The sequence below is a fragment of the Lontra canadensis genome, unplaced genomic scaffold, assembly GCF_010015895.1.
Source record: "Lontra canadensis isolate GAN:19392208 unplaced genomic scaffold, GSC_riverotter_1.0 scaffold4, whole genome shotgun sequence".
NCBI lineage: Eukaryota > Metazoa > Chordata > Mammalia > Carnivora > Mustelidae > Lontra > Lontra canadensis.
In genome coordinates this window covers 44,770,976-44,789,546 of record NW_022630998.1, presented here as the reverse complement: position 1 = coordinate 44,789,546, position 18,571 = coordinate 44,770,976, and the positions used below count along the sequence as shown (strand labels likewise).

The 18,571-nt window shown below is 36.3% G+C and overlaps 1 protein-coding gene across 1 annotated transcript in view; it reads left to right on the top strand.

The window, feature by feature from the left end:
• RNF180 (ring finger protein 180) overlaps nt 1-18,571 on the top strand; it is a 197,501-nt gene that overhangs the window by 128,386 nt on the left and 50,544 nt on the right. Inside the window, exon 5 of the mRNA XM_032849795.1 lies at nt 11,863-12,088. Coding sequence (XP_032705686.1) covers nt 11,863-12,088 — 226 coding nt within the window. The remainder of the gene's footprint in view (nt 1-11,862; nt 12,089-18,571) is intronic.

Below are 18,571 nucleotides of genomic sequence, written 5' to 3'. Positions count from 1 at the left end.
TAGAAGCTCCATAGTGTATCCTCAGAGCCTGGGAAAGTGGCTGGTACACAGAAGGCACTCAATAAATATTTTTTGAGAGAATACAGAGATTAAAAAGCTTAATTAGGCAATGAAAATAAAGGGAATCATCAGAGTGTACAGGGAAACACTAACAGTTTAAGAACTAAACTTGGCAAGGATTGGATATAGGAGGTAAGGATCAAGAGTCAAATCTGGGGGAGAAGTGAATTCAAGTTAGAATATATTAAGATTGGCGTCCTAGTCATTTACAAAAGGCAGTGGTAAATTTGTATTTGGAGATCAGAAGAGGGATAAGATTAAACAAAGATTTTGCTGGCATCAGTACTAAGGAAATAGATTTTGAGGACAGTAAGAAAGGGTAAGCTCACGTAGGGAAATAGAAAGTACAGAACACAGTTTTCTTAAAGACCATTACTAAAAGGCCGTTGGCAGAGAATACATATATAAGAAGTCAGGAACAGTAAACCAAATGAGGGATCTCCATACAATGAAATATTACTTGATCATAAAAAGGAATGAAATGCTGTTAACATGCTATAAGAGAGATAAACCTTGAAAACATTAAGTGAAAGAAGCCAGATACAACAGGACATGTTTTATATGATTTTGTTTATATGAAATGTTCAGAATAGGCAAATCTGTAGAGACAGAAAGTACATTTGCAGTTTCCAAGGGTGGTGCTCCAGGAGGAGGGGAGAGAGGGAAATGGGAAGTGACTGATAATGGGTATGCAGTTTCTTTTCAGAGTGAGGAAATTTTTCTGATAGTCAATGGTGGTAAAATGGCTGTACCACCTTATGAATATACCAAAACCCCTGAACTCTGTACACTTTAAAATGGTGAGTTTTAGGATACATGAATTATATGGCAAAAAAAAAAAAAGGTCAGTAATAGGCAGAAATTGTACACAAGACACACTTGAAGAGAAAGGTAAATAAAGCAGATGGACAGTTACAGTGAAGCCAGAAAAGACAAAGGGAAGTACGTTCTCTCTCCCTCTCCTCTCTCCAACATCGAGACAAAGTAGTGTGTTCTGTAGAATAATGACTGCATTTTGTAGTCTTTAAGAAAATGGTAACTAGTGCATTCTAACTATGTGGTTGTGTATTACCAACTATAAGCATAAATAAAGATATAATATCTCAATATTTTCCTTTTTGGAGCTAACCAATGACCTAGAATTCGCATTTTTCTTCCCTTAAGTAAACATGGCAGAAGACTTTGTAAATGAAGTGAAAACTTTCAGAATCACTAATATGTTAGAAATGTTATATAACAAAACACTCTTCCTTTAATTTCAGACAGGATAGTAATTTTTTAGTGTATGTGATTATTAAATTTAAATGTTTCCATAAAAATATGCATAGGATATATACTGCAGCATTTATCATTTTATAAAGATCTAATAACTTGTGCAGAACATGTAGTATTTTTAAAATAACTGCTAGCACATCCTTGGTTTTCAAACTAAAAACAGAAGATACTTTGAAAAAGTGACCAGCACTGCAAAATATTGCAAACATTTTATTTCAAATGCCAAAAATGGGGGTGGTGAGCAATACAACTTATATAAAGCAGAAGTCATAAGTTTTTCTATTAAAAAAAAAAGTAAATTTTAGAGCACATATGTACTCTAAAGTAAGCCAGAAATGGCAGAAATATATTCTTCGAATTTTGCTGAAGAAGAGTTTCCATTCTAATTCATTGCATTTAGTCCCCAGACCCGAGTAATCTGGGGAAATTTATAAATTCTGGGCTGAGCATTTGCAATTATTTACTGTGAATGTGGGTCATTTTCTGTTCTTTCAAGGCAAGGACTATTTCCTTAATTTTTTTTCTTCATTTACTTGATTTTTTGCTTCATAAGTAAATTGATTACTGCTGTGGTTTAATATTCATATTTAAAAGAGAACAAATAAGCTCCACAAAGTTGCATCCCCCGGAGCTTTTAATGGGATAAATATAAGTCTTCCAATGGCCAGTATAGGGAAAGTGACCATATGTACTTCTTTGGAATGTTCTATTTTATACATATATTTAGTTTCATCAGTATACAGAGTGGAGGCCTGAAGGGATTTTTATTTATGAAGTAACATAATGAATAAATGGTTTCTGAATAACTCTCAATCTGATGGCTTGGGCAATACTCAGTATGGTAATAACCTACAAACATCCGGAGAAGTATGATGGTGTGGGAAAAAATATTCTCAGCCATCATTGGTCACCTCCTAGAGGTATGCAGAGCCTTCATTTAGTCTTTTCCTTTCTGTGGGTATGCTGGAAGATTACAGGAATAAATACTGGGAAATTTCCACTCAAAATTTTGAATTATAACAGCCCCAGTATTCATTTGAGAACCCATGAATTCTGTTTTTCCTTTACCGCAGGTTGTAGGGATTTGGTGTGTTTCTTCTTTTGTAGGTACTAACTACTGACATTCACTCTACACCTTGGGATGTTATTTTGGATTTTTTTTTTTATAGATTTTTTTTTAAGATTTTATTTATTTATTTGACAGAGACAGATCATAAGTAGATGGAGAGGCAGGCAGAGAGAGAGAGAGAGAGAGAAAGAGAGGGAAGCAGGCTCCCTGCTGAGCAGAGAGCCCGACGTGGGACTCGATCCCAGGACTCTGAGATCATGACCTGAGCCGAAGGCAGCGGCTTAACCCACTGAGCCACCCAGGCGCCCGGATTTTTTTTTTAAGTACACAAGTACTCAAGCCAGGATATTTAGATTATTTTGACATAGATTCCTAGAATTAGCTCTAATCTAAAGCTGTATTTCTGTTTTGCAAAGTGCTATAAAAAGCCAGTTCTGATAAAGTAATTTGCAGTCTATCTAGAATAGCTTATTAATGAGGTGTTCTGATTAGGTGACTATTTGTATTAAGAACCCCATATGAGTTACCAGTTATCAAATAATTATAACATAGAAAGTATAACTAAAATCCTATTGAAGATCATTTCATCTTTCCTTGATGCTTTAGAGGCCACCTCAGAGTATTATAGTAGCTCTTGCTATTCATTTATTTTTAAAGATTTTGTTTATTTATTTGACAGAGAGAGAGAGACAGTGAGAGAGGGAACACAAGCAGGGGGAGTGGGAGAGGGAGAAGCAGGCCTTCTGCTGAGCAGGGAACCCGATGTAGGGCTCAATGCGGGGCTCGATACCAGGACCCTGGGATTATGACCTAAGCTGAAAGCAGACACTTAACCACTGAGCCACCCAGGCACCCCTTGCTTTTCATTTTAAATGATATTATTTATTGAGCTCCTGGGTGGCTCAGTCGGTTGATTGTCCCACTCTATATTTCAGTTCAGGTCATGATCCCAGGGTCCTGAGGTGAGCCCTGCATTGGTCTCTGCAGTCAGTTCGGAGTTTTCTTGTCCCTCTCCCTTTGCTCCTCCCATTGTTTGCACACATGCTCTCTCTCAATAAATAAAATCTTTAAAGAGAGACAAATAAAAAAAAATGAGGTTACTTGTCATCTAATAGAACTGTAAATATTAAGCGGATTGATTTTTCTCTCTATACGGTGGCATATCTAGGTATGGCTTTCTGAAGTAAATGCTCCATACTTACTTCCTCTCTCCTTACCTACCATGTGCTGCCATTCTTTTCATACTTCTTGGAGCTTTATATCTTTAGATCTCAGCTAGAAGAGACCTGACCATAATTTAGACTGTGCATTATATTCTTTCTCTAAATCATCTTGCTTAATAAGATGAGATTACTGTTAATATTGCCAATTCACTAAAAACGTACATGCTTCAGTACAGTATCTAATACAGTCCTATGGCCCAAGTCACCTTTGCTTTCTACCTCCTAGTGTATTTGTTCTCATACTTTTTGGGCTCAAGATCCCTTTAAAATCTTAAAGTTATTGAGAACCCCAAAGAACTTTTGTGTATATGGATTATAAATATTTACCATATTATATATTAAAACTGAGAAGACATTCTAAAGATTTATTAGTTCATACACAGATAATTTCATTACATGGAATCATAACATATATTATGAAAAATAATTTATTCAATGGATAAAGAAGATGTGATATATATATATACAAGGGAATACTATGCAGCCATCAAAAGAAATGAAATCTTGCCATTTGCGACAATGTGGATGGAACTAGAGAGTATTATGATAGCGAAATAAGTCAATCAGAGAAAGACAATTATCATATGATCTCCCTGATATGAGGAAATTGAGATGCAATGTCAGGGGTTTGGGGGGGTAGGAAAAGAACAAATGAAACAAGATGGGATCGGGAAGGAGACAAACCATAAGAGACTCTTAATCTCACAAAACAAACTGAGGGTTGCTGGGGGGAGGGGGCTAGGGAGAGGGTGGTGGGGTTATGGACATTGGGGAAGGTATATGCTATGGTGAGTGCTGTGAAGTGTGTAAACATGGTGATTCACAGACCTATACCCCTGGGGCTAATAATACATTATATGTTAATAAAAAAAATTTTTTTAATTAAAAAAAAAGTTCAGTTAAATGTGTTAATTTTTACAGATATGGTTTACATATTTACAATCTTCAACAATTAATTTCACACATAAATAAAATAATTTATTCAAAAAATTTGAGAAGAATGGCATTTGTTTTAATTTTTGCAAATCTCTATAATATTTGGCCTAATAAACAACATATGTATTCTCACATCTGTTTCTGCATACAATCTGTTGCCATACGTTGTTATTTTTCTGTTTTTTATTATTTTATTTTGTTATGTTAGTCACCATGCAGTATGTCATTAGTTCTTTTAAATTATTTTTATTAACATATAATGTATTATTTGCCCCCCAGGGTACAGTTCTGTGAATCATCATGTCATTAGTTTTTGATGCATTATTTACATATATTAATAAGATGCATTATTTACATATATTACCCAGTGCTCCATGCCATATGTGCCCTCCTTAATACCCGTCTTTGGGCCAACACATCCCGCCACCCCCGTCCCCTCTGAAACCCTCAGTTTGTTTCTCAGAGTCCACAGTCTCTCATGATTCATCTCCCCCCTCTGATTTCCCCCCCTTCATTTTTCTGTTCTTTCTCCTAATGTCCTCCATTTTATTCTTTAGGTTCCACAAGTAAGTGAAACCATATGATAATGCTCTTTCTCTGCTTGACCTATTTCACTCAGCATATTCTCCTCTAGTCCCATCTATGTTGATGCAAAAGTTGGTTATTCATCCTTTCTGATGGCTGAGTAATATTCCATTGTGTATATGGACCACATCTTCTTTATCCATTCGTCTGTTGAAGGGCATCTCAGCTATTTCCACAGTTTGGCTATTGTGGACATCGCTACTAAGAACATTGCGGTGCATAGAGCCCTTCTTTTCACTACATCTGTACCTTTGAGGTAAATACCCAGTAGTGCAATTGCCAGGTCATAGGGTAGCTCTGTTTTTAATTTTTTGAGGAACCTCCACACTGTGTTCCAAAGTGGCTGCACCAATTTGCATTCCCACCAACAGTGTAAGAGGGTTCCCCTTTCTCCACATCCTCTCCAACATTTTGTTTCTTGCCTTGTTAATTTTGGCTGTTCTAACTGGTGTAAGGTGGTATCTCAATGTGATTTTGATTTGACTTCCCCTGATGGCTGGCTAATGATGATAAACACTTTTTCATGTGCCTGTTAGCCATTTGTATTTCTTCTTTGGAGAAGAGTCTGCTCGTCTTCTGCCTGTTTTTTGACTTGGTTATCTTTTTGTGGGTGTTGAGTTTGAGAAGTTCTTTATAGATCTTGGATATCAGCCCCTTGTCTGTAGTGTCATTTGCGAATATCTTCTCCCATTCCGTGGGTTGCCTCTTTGTTTTGCTGACTGTTTCCTTTGCTGTGCTTTTGATCTTGATGAAGTCCCAAAAGTTCATTTTCACTTTTGTTTTCTTTGGAGATGTGTCTTAAAAGAAGTTCCCGTGGCTGATGTTGAAGAGGTTGCTGCCTGTGTTCTCTAGGATTTTGATGGATTCCTGTCTCACATTGAGGTCTTTCAAATATTTTGAGTTTTATCTTTGTGTATTGTGTAAGAGAACGGTCGAGTTTCATTCTTCTGTATATAGCTGTCCAATTTTCCAGCACAATTTATTGAAGAGACTGTCTTTTTTCCATTGGATATTTTTTCCTGCTTTGTCAAAGATTATTTGACCATAGAGTTAAGGGTCCATATCCGGGATCTCTGCTCTGTTATGTTGGTCTGTATGTCTGTTTTTGTGCCAGTACCATGCTGTCTTGGTGATCACAGCTTTGTAATAAAGCTTGAAATCCAGCAATGTCATGTCCCCAGCTTTTTCTGTTGTTTTGATTGAAGTATATGAAGAAAATCTAGCTAGACACATAGACAGAAAATGGAATTGTATTATAATAGCTTTTCAAGATGATTTTGGATAGATGTCTTTGATATTACACCAAAACTTGACAAGTGCTAGATTATTAAAAGTTAGTAGCAATATGGAATCTGACACGTGATGTGAACTTTAAATACTCTGTTACATTGAAATCCATTGGTCTGTCTTTACACTTTGAGTACTTAACTTACTTATGCATAGTTTTGTAATACCATGCATTTAACTCTTGGTTCACTGAATCATACAGCTCTTCTAAATGTCATATTTCAGTAAGCAATATCAAAAAATTGTTAATATCGTCTCTTCAGAGAATTCTGTATTAGGAAGCTATAGGCATCCAGAAGATTTCTAAAATTTTGATTTTTGCTTGAAAGCCCAAATTTTATCATTTTATTTGGCAACAAATACTATCAGTTTTTACCTTTGAAGTGACAGGTTTGTTTTGTTCATTTTTGTTAAAATGCCTGTCAAATAACCAGATCTAAATAATGAGTTTTCCTGGCCATTGTTTATTACATAACAATGGTATTCAGTGGGAAAAACAGCTAGTTCAGCTCACAACTAAAACAATAACAAAGGAGCTTTTTCTTTAAAAAAAAAAAAAAATGCTTCGGTATGCAGCAGAAATGCTTTCTGTGTACTTCCTGTTTCTCTCGCATGGTGTATTAAAAAATAAATAATTAATAAAAATTAATCTTTTTCCTGCTTCATCAAGGTCATTCTTAGCAGAAACTGGCTTTTGGCTTTTTTTTCCCCCTGCATGTGGTAGAATATATATACACACAGAATAATTAGGTGCAAATTTTAACTTATTTTCATTATATTTGTTACTTTCTTTGGAGACAGCTTGAAGCAAAATCAAATCATGATATTGATTTCAACTCATACGTTTAAAGAAAATAGAATTATAAACATAGGTTTTTGAAAAGAATGTAACAGTCCTAGAAAATAAGACAGCCCGCCATCACTGGACCAGTCTTTCAGGAATATCCAAAGGGTGGAAGGCAGTTTGCATTTACTTACAAAATGAAGCAAATTTATTGCTTTTCTTAAAAGCCAAGATATTAACTGATGTAGAATTAAGAGCAGTTCTCATTAGCGACCTGGAGTAACTTCAAGATCAATTAGGAAGAACTTTGAATGCATAACGCTAAGTGAAAGGAGCCAGTCTGAGAAGGCTACATCCTGTGTAACTCCTATTACATGACGTTCTGGGAAAGGAACACTATATAGAGACCAGTAGTTGACAGGAGTTGGAGAAAAGGTAAAAGGGATGAATAGGGGGAGCATGGGGCTTTTAGGGCAGTGAAACAATTCTATGTGATATTGTAATTGTGGATAGATGACATTCATTTGTTAAAACCCATAGAATGTACAAAGCCAAGACTGAACCCTAATGTAAAGTATGGACTTGGGCTCGCTATCAACAATAGAGTTGGTTATCAACTCTAAAAATGTACCATAATGGTAACAGAAGGTGAAACTATGTATGTGTATGTGCATGTGCACGTGGGTGCATGCGTGTGTGTGTGTGTGTGTGTGTGTGTGTGTGTGTGTGGTGGAAGGAGGTATGTGGGAATTCTTTATTATTTTCTGAACAATTTTTCTGTAAACGTAAGACTCATTTTTTAAAGTCTTAAATACAACATTAAATATAATGACAGCAGCAAACACGCTCCAGGTACTGTTCTGAATGTTTTATATATATTCCCTCGTTTAACCCTTTCAGCGTCTATGAGTTAGGTACTTCCAGTATTCCCACCTTACAAATTAGGAAAGTGAGACTCCAGGGAGTTAAGTGATTTGCATAAGGTCTCACAGGCAGTAGTGGCAGAGCCCAAACAGGCTCTGGAGTCTTGCTCTTACTCACTGCCCTCCTATCACTTATTTAAAAACAGTAAGTTGGAGGAATAAGACCAAATATAGCAGTAATCACAATATTGTAAATGAGCTAGAGGCACTGCTGTTTTGTTGTCATTATTACTAATAACAACTCTTGGTCTGTTAATTTTTGGGCTAGTTTTTACTGGGTTTTTTGGAAACATTGCTTTAGATTATTTATCAGTTTACTTTGTCCTCTTCTGAGACTGGAAGCCCCTAGAAAGGAGTTTGAGAGCCTGCATGCGTGTGGTTCTTTGTGGAATAATTCCTCTGGAGCCAAAACCAGTTGTACATTGGGCACCTATTATATTCATTTGCTAATTTTAATAACTATGCCTTAACACTTACTTCCCTGTAGATCCTATCTAAATTGGTCTTTTTCTTTTAACCTACATCATAATCATCAGACGTTAACATTTATTTTTTGCTAGGACATTTCGAAGTCCCTAAACTCACTTAAGAATGTGGTAGTGAAGAAGAGTGCTGCTCCAGATCCATATGGGCTGGATTAAAATCCCAGCTGCACCACTAGCCATCTGAGTTAATGAGCTCTCGGTTTCTCAGTTTTCTTTATTCTAAAAAATGCTGATAGTAATACTACCTACTTCATAGGGGTTTTGTGTTCAGGAAATTAGTTAATATGTACAACTTTGTCTTATTTCTAGTCCCAAAGTATTTCATGGGGAACACAAGATAAATGTTTAGCTCCGTGACAAGTGTACTGTGTAAGAGGAAAAATGGTATGCAGTGTTCATGTCATTTTGGCTTGTAAATAGGTATTTTATAATCTACTTTCTCTTAATATCCGTTTGTTTTTAGATCTATTCATGAAAACTACACAGAGGAAAATTAGGATCACTCTCATGCAGATGCTTGTTTATCTCATCTCCTCTTAATATTTTTCTGCATGAATATCCTCCATCTTTTTTTTAAGGTTTTATTTATTTATTTGAGAGAAAAAGAGCTTGAGAAAGAGATCACCAGCAAAGGGGTGTGGGTTGAGGGAGAAGCAGACCCCCCCCTATGAGCACAGAGTCTGAATCAGGACTTGATCCCAGGACCCTGGGATCATAACCCGGGCTGAAGGCAGAGGCTTAACTGACTAAGCCACCCAGGTGCCTGAATACCGTCCATCTTTTAACAGTTCTTCCAAGGAGGTGGTTTCAGAAGTCATGCTGCTGTGGCCCTCAGTGTTTCTATTGATAACTCTAGTTTGTCTGTGTTCCTCCAAGTAACTACAAATCTGTTGTGATCTTTGTACAGTGAGAGGCACGTAAGCCCACCCTATCCCACGCTTGAATTTAGATTTGCTTTTTAAGTAACCACATCATATATTGAGCTTAGTTAAGTCAGTTAAAATCCCTAGGTCTTCTTTACATAAATTGCTTTTAGCTAAGTTTTGTTCATCTTCTACATGTGCAGTCCATTTTGGAGTCTTCAATTAGGAATTTATATATATCCCTGTTAAATTCGATCTTTTTTAATCTTGACTCTGCCAACTGGTTTAGCATAGTTTACATTTTTATATTATTTGCTAACGACATACCTTGTTCCAGAAAGGATTTTTGTTCTTGCCAGCTCTCTTTTCTGCCCTCTTTCCTCCATTTCTGATAAACATTTCTGGGGTCTTCATCTATAACAATTGAAATATTGAGGAGTGCCTGGATGGCTCAGCTGTTAAGCACCTGCCTTCAGCTCAGGTCGACTGAGCCCTGCATTGGGCCCAGGGGGAAGCCTGCTTCTCCCTCTCCCACTCACCCTACTTGTGTTCCCTCTCTTGCTTTGTCTCTCTGTCATAAAGAAATAAAATTTAAAAAAAAAACAAAACGTTGAGGAGATAGAAGATGAGTTCATAGACACACCTATTAAAAACCTCTTTCTAGGTTGGTAGTACTCCTTTAGTGAGTAATTAATTTTTTAAATATAATTGCCTAACTAAAGAGAATTTAAATAAAAAACTTTAAAAAGTGTAGTTCTCCATCCAACAGCAAATTTTCTATTATACAACCGTATATCTCTGCAATTTGGAGAAAAACCCTGTAGAACTCTATCCTTGAGGTACTTTGTTGTCTTCTTGTATAACCATATTTATTGGCAGATATAAATCATTCTGAATTAATAAAAACTCTTAAACTTTTTAACTCCTTAAAACATAGTGAATTCCACAGCTCTTTATTAATATTATTTCTATGGGGAGGGTTGCTTCACTTAGCTTAAATAATAGCTGAATAGTTGTGACCTTACCTTCTGTTTTCAAACTTATATCAAGTTTATTTTTAAAATATTGTTGTGTTTTTAAATAACAGATTTTATTTCTTTGATGTGTATTTTACTGAAATCTAGTTACTTTTGTTGCATATGTAGAGACAAAGTATTTCATAGAAATAAAATTCTGTGCAAATATTTGGGTCATAATTTGAAATGCTTTAAGAGGTTCTACAAATTACGGTTTTTTTTTAATGCCCTGGCTTTCTTCAAGGTTAATTAGTTCAAATCTCAAGGCACAGTCCTGAGCATCTAATGCAAGCAGAATAAGCTGGCATTATGAAATAAAATTTAGGTAAATCAGCATCTAGGTCCGTAGATGTTTTTATTTGGGATGCCCAGTTCAGTACTAATTATTTACTTATGCCTTTCGCTTTGCAAATATCTTAGAAGTTTAGGAAGAAATATACATACATCAATAATGAGTGAAAATTATGGATTTTGTTGCCTTTCCTGCAGATTTTTCTTTATTATCGTTCAGATCATAGCCACAAGCTTTCTGTTGGCGAGAAACATTTACTTCATATCCTCTCTGTATTAAACTTTGTTTTTTATATGGGATTTCACAGAGTGCCTGTTATCTAGTGGATTACCCTGTGTCATCCTCACATCATCTTCACAGATGGGGAAATTGTGAAGCTAAGTCACAGGAATTCTTTTACCAGATCTCATGCTGCTAATATCTAAGCTGCCTCTTTCCTAAGTACCTCTTTCTTACCTATTTTCTTTGGGAGGCAGGAAGGGACTCATCCTATTTCCCAGTACAAGGCTCATCCCGGAATTACTACAAGTCTTTTTGCCTTGTCTGCTGCCTGATGTACATTAGGCTTTGGCCATTTCTTGGGGCCTTGAGGTCCACAAAGGGACAAAATATAGAGAATGCATGCATGGTATGAGGATAAATATGATATCCTCTTGCCCTCACTTTTCATCATCTGCACGTGCCAATACAAGGCTCCATAACCTTGTGACAAGCACTTTATTTGCCATAGTGGGAATAGGATAGATGGGGAATCTGTCTATAATCCTGGGACGGCCATACCTGATACTTATTTAACTAGTACTGGTTAAATAGAGATACGGGTATGCTTCAGTATTTTGGGTATGTTTTAGCATTCAGCATTATATAAAAAACTAAAAAGAAAAATTAAGACTTCTGGGTTTTTCGTGTATGTTTTGAGTTTCTTCTTATGTTGCAAGGTAATCTTTCTGTAACTTTGAATATGTCACAAAAACAGATATTACGTGCTTCTCATAAATATTTTTATTCATTTTAACAAAATCTCATACTGAACCAGGAAAATTATTTTTGCTTATGTTTTGCAGACTTTGAATAATGAAATGAGTACAGATGATGACAATGAATATGCAGAAGAAAAGGAAAGTTACATCTGTGCAGTGTGCCTGGATGTTTATTTCAACCCATACATGTGTTACCCGTGCCACCACATCTTCTGTGAGCCCTGCTTACGGACTCTTGCCAAAGACAATCCTGCAAGCACTCCCTGCCCATTGTGTCGGACAATTATTTCCAGAGTCTTTTTCCAGACAGGTAACTCTTCTGTTTTGTTAACATAATTACCTAAGTATCAGTAAAGATGGAATATGACATACTATTTATTCTTTTCTTTTTTTTATTTAAATTCAACTAGCCAAATTATAGTAGTATATCATTAGTTTCAGGTGTAGTGTTCAGTAATTTATCAGTTTTGTATAATACCCAGAGCTCATCACATCTTGTGCCCTCCTTAATGCCCATCACCCAATTAACATAGTATTTAAAACACACTAATGGAGAGAGGAAAAACAAATGAATGTGGAACATAGAGAATTGCTGAAGAAAAAGGGAAGAATGATAGAAGTAAGCAGAGCTAATATTTACTGAGTGCACTACTGTGGACCAAATGTTAGGGAGGAAAATGCTATCTCCACATTCTGCAGGTGAGTGTGGATGGGCAGATACATAAACCATATGACTGTATATAGTAACTATAATTAGAGGAAGTGTTTAGTTTTAAATAGTCTCCCTTCTAAGGAAAAATAAAAGTAAGTGTACAATTAAGTGATTCTCATGGTTCGTTAAAAGAAACATCCCACTTCCTAAGAAAAAGCGAACATTTTTCTGGCACTTGAAAAGGAATTCTTATGTGATTTCTCTTCTAGGGCATATTGAGAAACAGAGTAGGCAGTGTCCTCAAAAACATCCTCAGAGCAAATGCAGTATCAGGTTTCCTGACACTGTGTCTTTCGGTATACTCTGATAAATGCTGAGGAAATACCAAAGTGTAATTTAGGGCAAGTGACATTGCTAGTAGCCAAAACATTATCATCTAGTTTTCTTATAGAAATAAGTTTTTAAATTATGTAAGTAATACAATTTCATTAGAGAAGAATCAGAACATCCAGATAAAATTATAAACTCAAAATCCTCCATAGTCCTAACATTTAGAGACCACCTTGACTGTGTATCTTTCTAGAATATTTTACATATGTGAACTTAATTATTTTTCTTACAGAAAAAAATGTGATCATATTGTACATAGGGCTTTTTTTTAACCTGCTTGGCTTCACTAAAAAATGCTTGTCGTTATGTCATGAACTACTTAAGTTGTCTACTATATGGGACATTTAGTTTAGTTATTTATTTGTTATTATTTGCTGGTATATAGGGATAAATATTTTGCACACATCACTGAGTATTTTTTTGCAAGGGATTTCCAGAAGTAGAACTGGTAGTTAAAGCCCTCTGTGTTTTAAAGCTATGTATATGTTGCAAAATTATGTTCCAAAATTATTGTAAGCAGCATTATCCAAGGGTTTATTTTCTCTACACTCTGGGCATTTTTTGTTTGTTTTGTTCTGTTTCTTTTTAAATCTCTGACCCTGACCTTTGCTGATTTTTCTTATGGTTTTTCTTGCTTATTAACAAGAAGACTTTTTAGGGGCACCTGGGTGGGTCAGTGGGTTAAGCGTCTGCCTTCAGCTCAGGTCACAATCTCAGGGTCCTGGGATCAAGCCCCGCATCAGGCTCTTAGCTCAGCAGGGAGTGTGCTTCTCCCTCTCACTCTCTCTCTGTGCTCTCTCTCTCTCTCTCTTGCTATCTATCTCTCAAATAAATAAATAAAAATCTTTAAAAAATATTGTTTTAATTAGTGTCAACTTTTGTCATAGGCAGTAAATCATTTTCCTGTTTGTCCTTTGTACTTTAGTTATGTTTATTATGTTTTGTGACTGTGCAGAACTTTTATATTTTTATGAGGTCTCATGTAGCAACCTTGGTGTTTATTATTTCTAATTTCAAAGTTAGGTATTAAAAGGCCTTATCCACTAAAGAATAATATAAACATTCTTTTTATTACATTTATTTTAGGTTTCCATTTTGTCCTTCTATCCCCAAATTTAACTCCATTTAACATCTTTATGATGCCTGGTTTAAGAATGGAGTGCTTTTTTCCCATGTCCTTAGACATTTATCCTGGTAACATTGTTGAACAGTCCATTTTTCCTATTCTAATTGAATTTCCATTCTTTAAAAAGTAATAATAACAATTACTAAAATATAAATGTATTTCTTTGCAGCTGTTCTTTTCCATTCATATTTCCACCTTATCATATACTGTTACTTTATGCTTTTTTAAGATTTTTATTTATTTGAGAGAGAGAAAGTGCATCTGTGAGCAGGGGAAAGGGCAGAGGGAGAATCTCAAGCAGATTTCACACTGAGTACGGAGCCCTTAGCAGGGGAGGCTCCAACTAAGGACTCAGAGATCATGACTTGAGCTGAAATCAAGAGCTGGACACTTAGCTGACTGAGCCACCCAGGCACCACCCCATTACTTTACTCTTTTTTTTTTTAAATTTTATTTATTTGACAGAGAGACAGAGATCATAAGTATGCAGAGAGGGGGAAGCAGGCTCCCTGCTGAACAGAGAGGCTGACGTGGGGCTCAATCCCAAGACCATGAGATCATGACCTGAGCCGAAGGCAGAGGCTTAACCCACTGAGCCACCCAGGCGCCCCTACTTTACTCATAAAGCTACTATATCTTGAATGTTTTAATAACTCAAAAGTACATTAAAATTATAAGTTATATGGGAATAATTCATATTTTTAATTTACATTGATATAACATTGAGTAATTGTTATTATGGTATATCACCTCTCAATACATTTCTGCAATCTCCTTCCTAAAGTCTCTGCACAATTCTTTTTTTTTTTTTTTAAAGATTTTTATTTATTTATTTATTTGACAGACAGAGATCACAAGCAGAGAGGCAGGCAGGGGTCGGGTGGAAGCAGGCTCCCTGCTGAGCAGAGAGCCCGATGCAGGGCTCGATCCCAGGACCCTGAGACCATGACCTAAGCTGAAGGCAGAGGCTTTAACCCACTGAGCCACCCAGGCGCCCCTCTGCACAATTCTTACTAGCTTTCTGCCTGTATATTTTTGTTGTTGCTATTGTAAAAGAGACTTTTTTCCTTTTCTGGTTTCAAGTGCTTTTGGTGATACTTTGGAGAAGTTAGTTTATTGTCTTAGAGTACTTAGAGACTGATGAATCACAGACCTGTACCCCTGAAACAAATAATACATGACATGTTAATAAAAAATAAATTTAAAACATTAAAAATAAATAAATAAAACATAAAATGGTGAAGTCACTTTGGAAAAAAGGAGGGTCCTCAAGTTTGGACAAGGCAGATTCTAAGCTTGCTTGTGAGATTGGGGAAATTCTGGCGTGTCCCAAATTAATTAGAGTACTTCTTTTCTTTGAAGATGAGAAGGACACCAGTGTAGGCAGGTCTGAGGAGGAAGACTGGATAGGTGAAACCCTTCCCATTCGTTGACTGGCAACCTCACATCATTTCTGATGCAGGGTCCCCACATCAGTATCCCAACACTTAGTCTATTCAGGGAGGGGCTATATGTTTCATAACAGGATCTGCAGGCCATCTAAAATCAGCACGTCAAGGAAAGGAAAAGGCCATGGTTTATAAGCATTATGTGGAGTGGAGGTTGTCAAGGTGACAGAAGAGGAATACCTCAGACAGGAATATCATGCTTTTTTTTGAGGGAACGTGTCGTATTTTCTTGAATTGACTTTCTGACCGAAGCCTTCAAACCAAGCATGTCACTTCCCTATTGTGGACTGACACTGAAGGATCCTACTATAGGCAGTCCTACTACGGACCCAGTATCCATGTTTGGAGATCCTAACCCATGGTTATATAGTAAATGTGAGTGTCTCGGGTATTGATTGCTAAGGGAGCCAGGGTCAGCATGACCTCCTCCCCAACTGCGAAATCACTCAGTGCCATCGCTCCTCCCATTCAGATGCACCAAACCTCAGCAAGAGTGACTCCCTTGTTCTACTGTTTGCTTCCATTCAAGCTCCATCTCCCTTTTGATGCCCCTACCCCTACACCCCCTACTTTCAGACCTTTACCTAGCAGAATATGCTGATGAGCAGATATACTGGTAAACTGTATTGGAAAAAAGAAAAGAAAATTTTACCTTGTGCATAGAAGTCCTTAACTAAATAAGGAAATGACATTTAAGCTAATCCAGGACTTAAAGCATGGAGGAGGCCTATGATTTTTCACCGGGGATATTTTGGCTGTCTCAATAATTGGAGGATAATACTGGCATCTAGTCAGTGGGAGCAGTGATGACAGTTATCCTAGTGTTTTGGGGCCAGTCCTACACACTTGAGAATTTTTCTGTGTTCCGTCTGACATTCTCGTGTCCTGCTGGGCTTTATCCAGGACATGCAGCTCATCCGAAAGAATATCACACTTCTCTTTTTATCAACTCTATAACTGGTCTTCGTCTATTATCCCTATTCCCATTAAGAGCATTTCACACTTCCTCTTATTCTCTACCAGTAAGTCCAGTCTGTTAATTCTTATGCTAATAGTGATTTTGTTCTTGTGTCCATCCATGCCTGCACTCTTTTATTTTAATGTTTGTCTTGTACAGAATAGTCACTGAGCCTGAAATCCAGACTCATTCTTTTTATCAGTAAGAATATCTGACTGTGTCATGATATTTTCTAGTGCAGTCATTCTCAAGCTTTAATATGTGGAAATAAGTATTTTTATTATAAAGAAATATCAAAGTAAGCATATTTAGAGCAGTGCTTTTCAAACAATCAAAGTGCACAAAGTATCTTAAAATCTTCAGGGCCTCAAAGGCAATGCTTACTTTGCACCTGTGTAAGAGGGGCAAGAAAGTGCCATTTGCAAAGGATCTTAACTCTCTGGTGAAACTCATTTTGTACCCATGTGAAGCACCCATCCGGTACCACCTTTACAATTTTTACTGTATCCATGTGCCACCTGAATTACTTTTTTCTTAAGAATTTTCTTCATATCACCATTTTTTTCTTAAATACTGACATTAGCCTCATTCTTAGCAATATATTTGAGAATTTATTTGATCTAGTTTATACATTTCTTCTACATATTAAATAGGTAACTTTGACATTTTTAAACATTTTCATTCATTATTACCCTGATCATTTCACATATTGCTAGTGCTTTGCAAACCAAGTCTTAAAAATTACTGACTTTTACTTGAGGAGGTTAATCTCCAGGAAAAAAACTAACAATAGGAGTACTTAAAGAGTCCTTGAGGATTGGAAGTGAGGGTAGAAATAAGGAGTGGAACACATGATTGTTTTGTTTTTTGGTTTGTTTTGTTTTTGCCCTTCTATACCATTGGATTTTTAAAATCATAGACATGTGTGACTCTTGACAGTTTTTAAAAGTGATAAACCAGACTGTAGCATTGAATGTGATACAATGGACAGGGAAGAAAGAACCCAATTTCTTTACACACAGAAGACAGAATTATGGATTCTTAGAAGCCAGGAATGGATGCTGTGATAGTCTTTTGAGGATCCAGTATTATATCTGTATCCATAGGACTTCAAAAGCCATTTTCTGAATCTTGAAATATAACTTTACATACAAAAGAATAAAAGTATGCATCATCACAGTATAAAGTACTTAACATTTCATCTTAATCATAGTAAGAGCTCAGTAAATGTGATGGTTAAACTGGGCTTAATTTACTAGATCTCCTCCTCCCCTTATTATTCCTCTAGCAGAGAGTAAACTACTTATTCTTGGGTGATGAAACATTGACTAAAATGATTCTTGAGTGGTCCAAAGTCATTAAAGAACCTCAGTAAGTACAAAGTGAACACACTGCTTGAGGTGAAAGCTTGGATAAATGCTCTAACTTGAAAAAGTCTTACAATATTAACAGAGTTCTCCTGGGACTGAAGGGTTAAAAATGATAACAGTTCATTTACTATTCTGGAACATAAATTAAATTATGAGTATAAAGTATTGTAATAGAAATAATAAATGGAATTATCAGATTAAAGTGGATAAATCTTGGGGCGCCTGGGTGGCTCAGTGGGTTAAAGCCTCTGCCTTCGGCTTGGGTCATGATCTCAGGGTCCTGGGATCGAGCCCCGCCTTGGGCTCTCTGCTCAGCGGGGAGCCTGCTTCCTCCTCTCTCTCTCTCTGCTTGCCTCTCTGCCTACTTGTAATCTCTGTCTGTCAAATAAATAGATAAAATCTTTAAAATAGATAAAATCTTAAAAAAAAAGTGGATAAATCTTTAACTATGGCTTGCCTAGCTAATAAAATAGGAAATCCTAAATACAAACATGAGTTCAGCATAAATTATGTAATTATCATGATTCACAGGCTGTAACACCCATAACTCAATTTTGACACTGTCAAATACACACTTCTTGGTTTGTTTTGGTCTCTGTTATATCTGCCTTTGTCATTAGGATGCATATTTAGCTGAATAATGGGACTTCCTAAGCCAGATTTTAGCTTTGAATGATTTACTAGTAAAGAATGTGAAAATAAGGTTTATTTATTTTCATAGGATGTACAGATAGTCATCAATACTGAGTGGGATATTCCTGACTGGCCTCTCTTTTCCCAGCATGCAGAACTCTTCTGAACCCCATATTCTATAGGGTATGTACTTACCAGTAGACCTGAGGGTGAGAA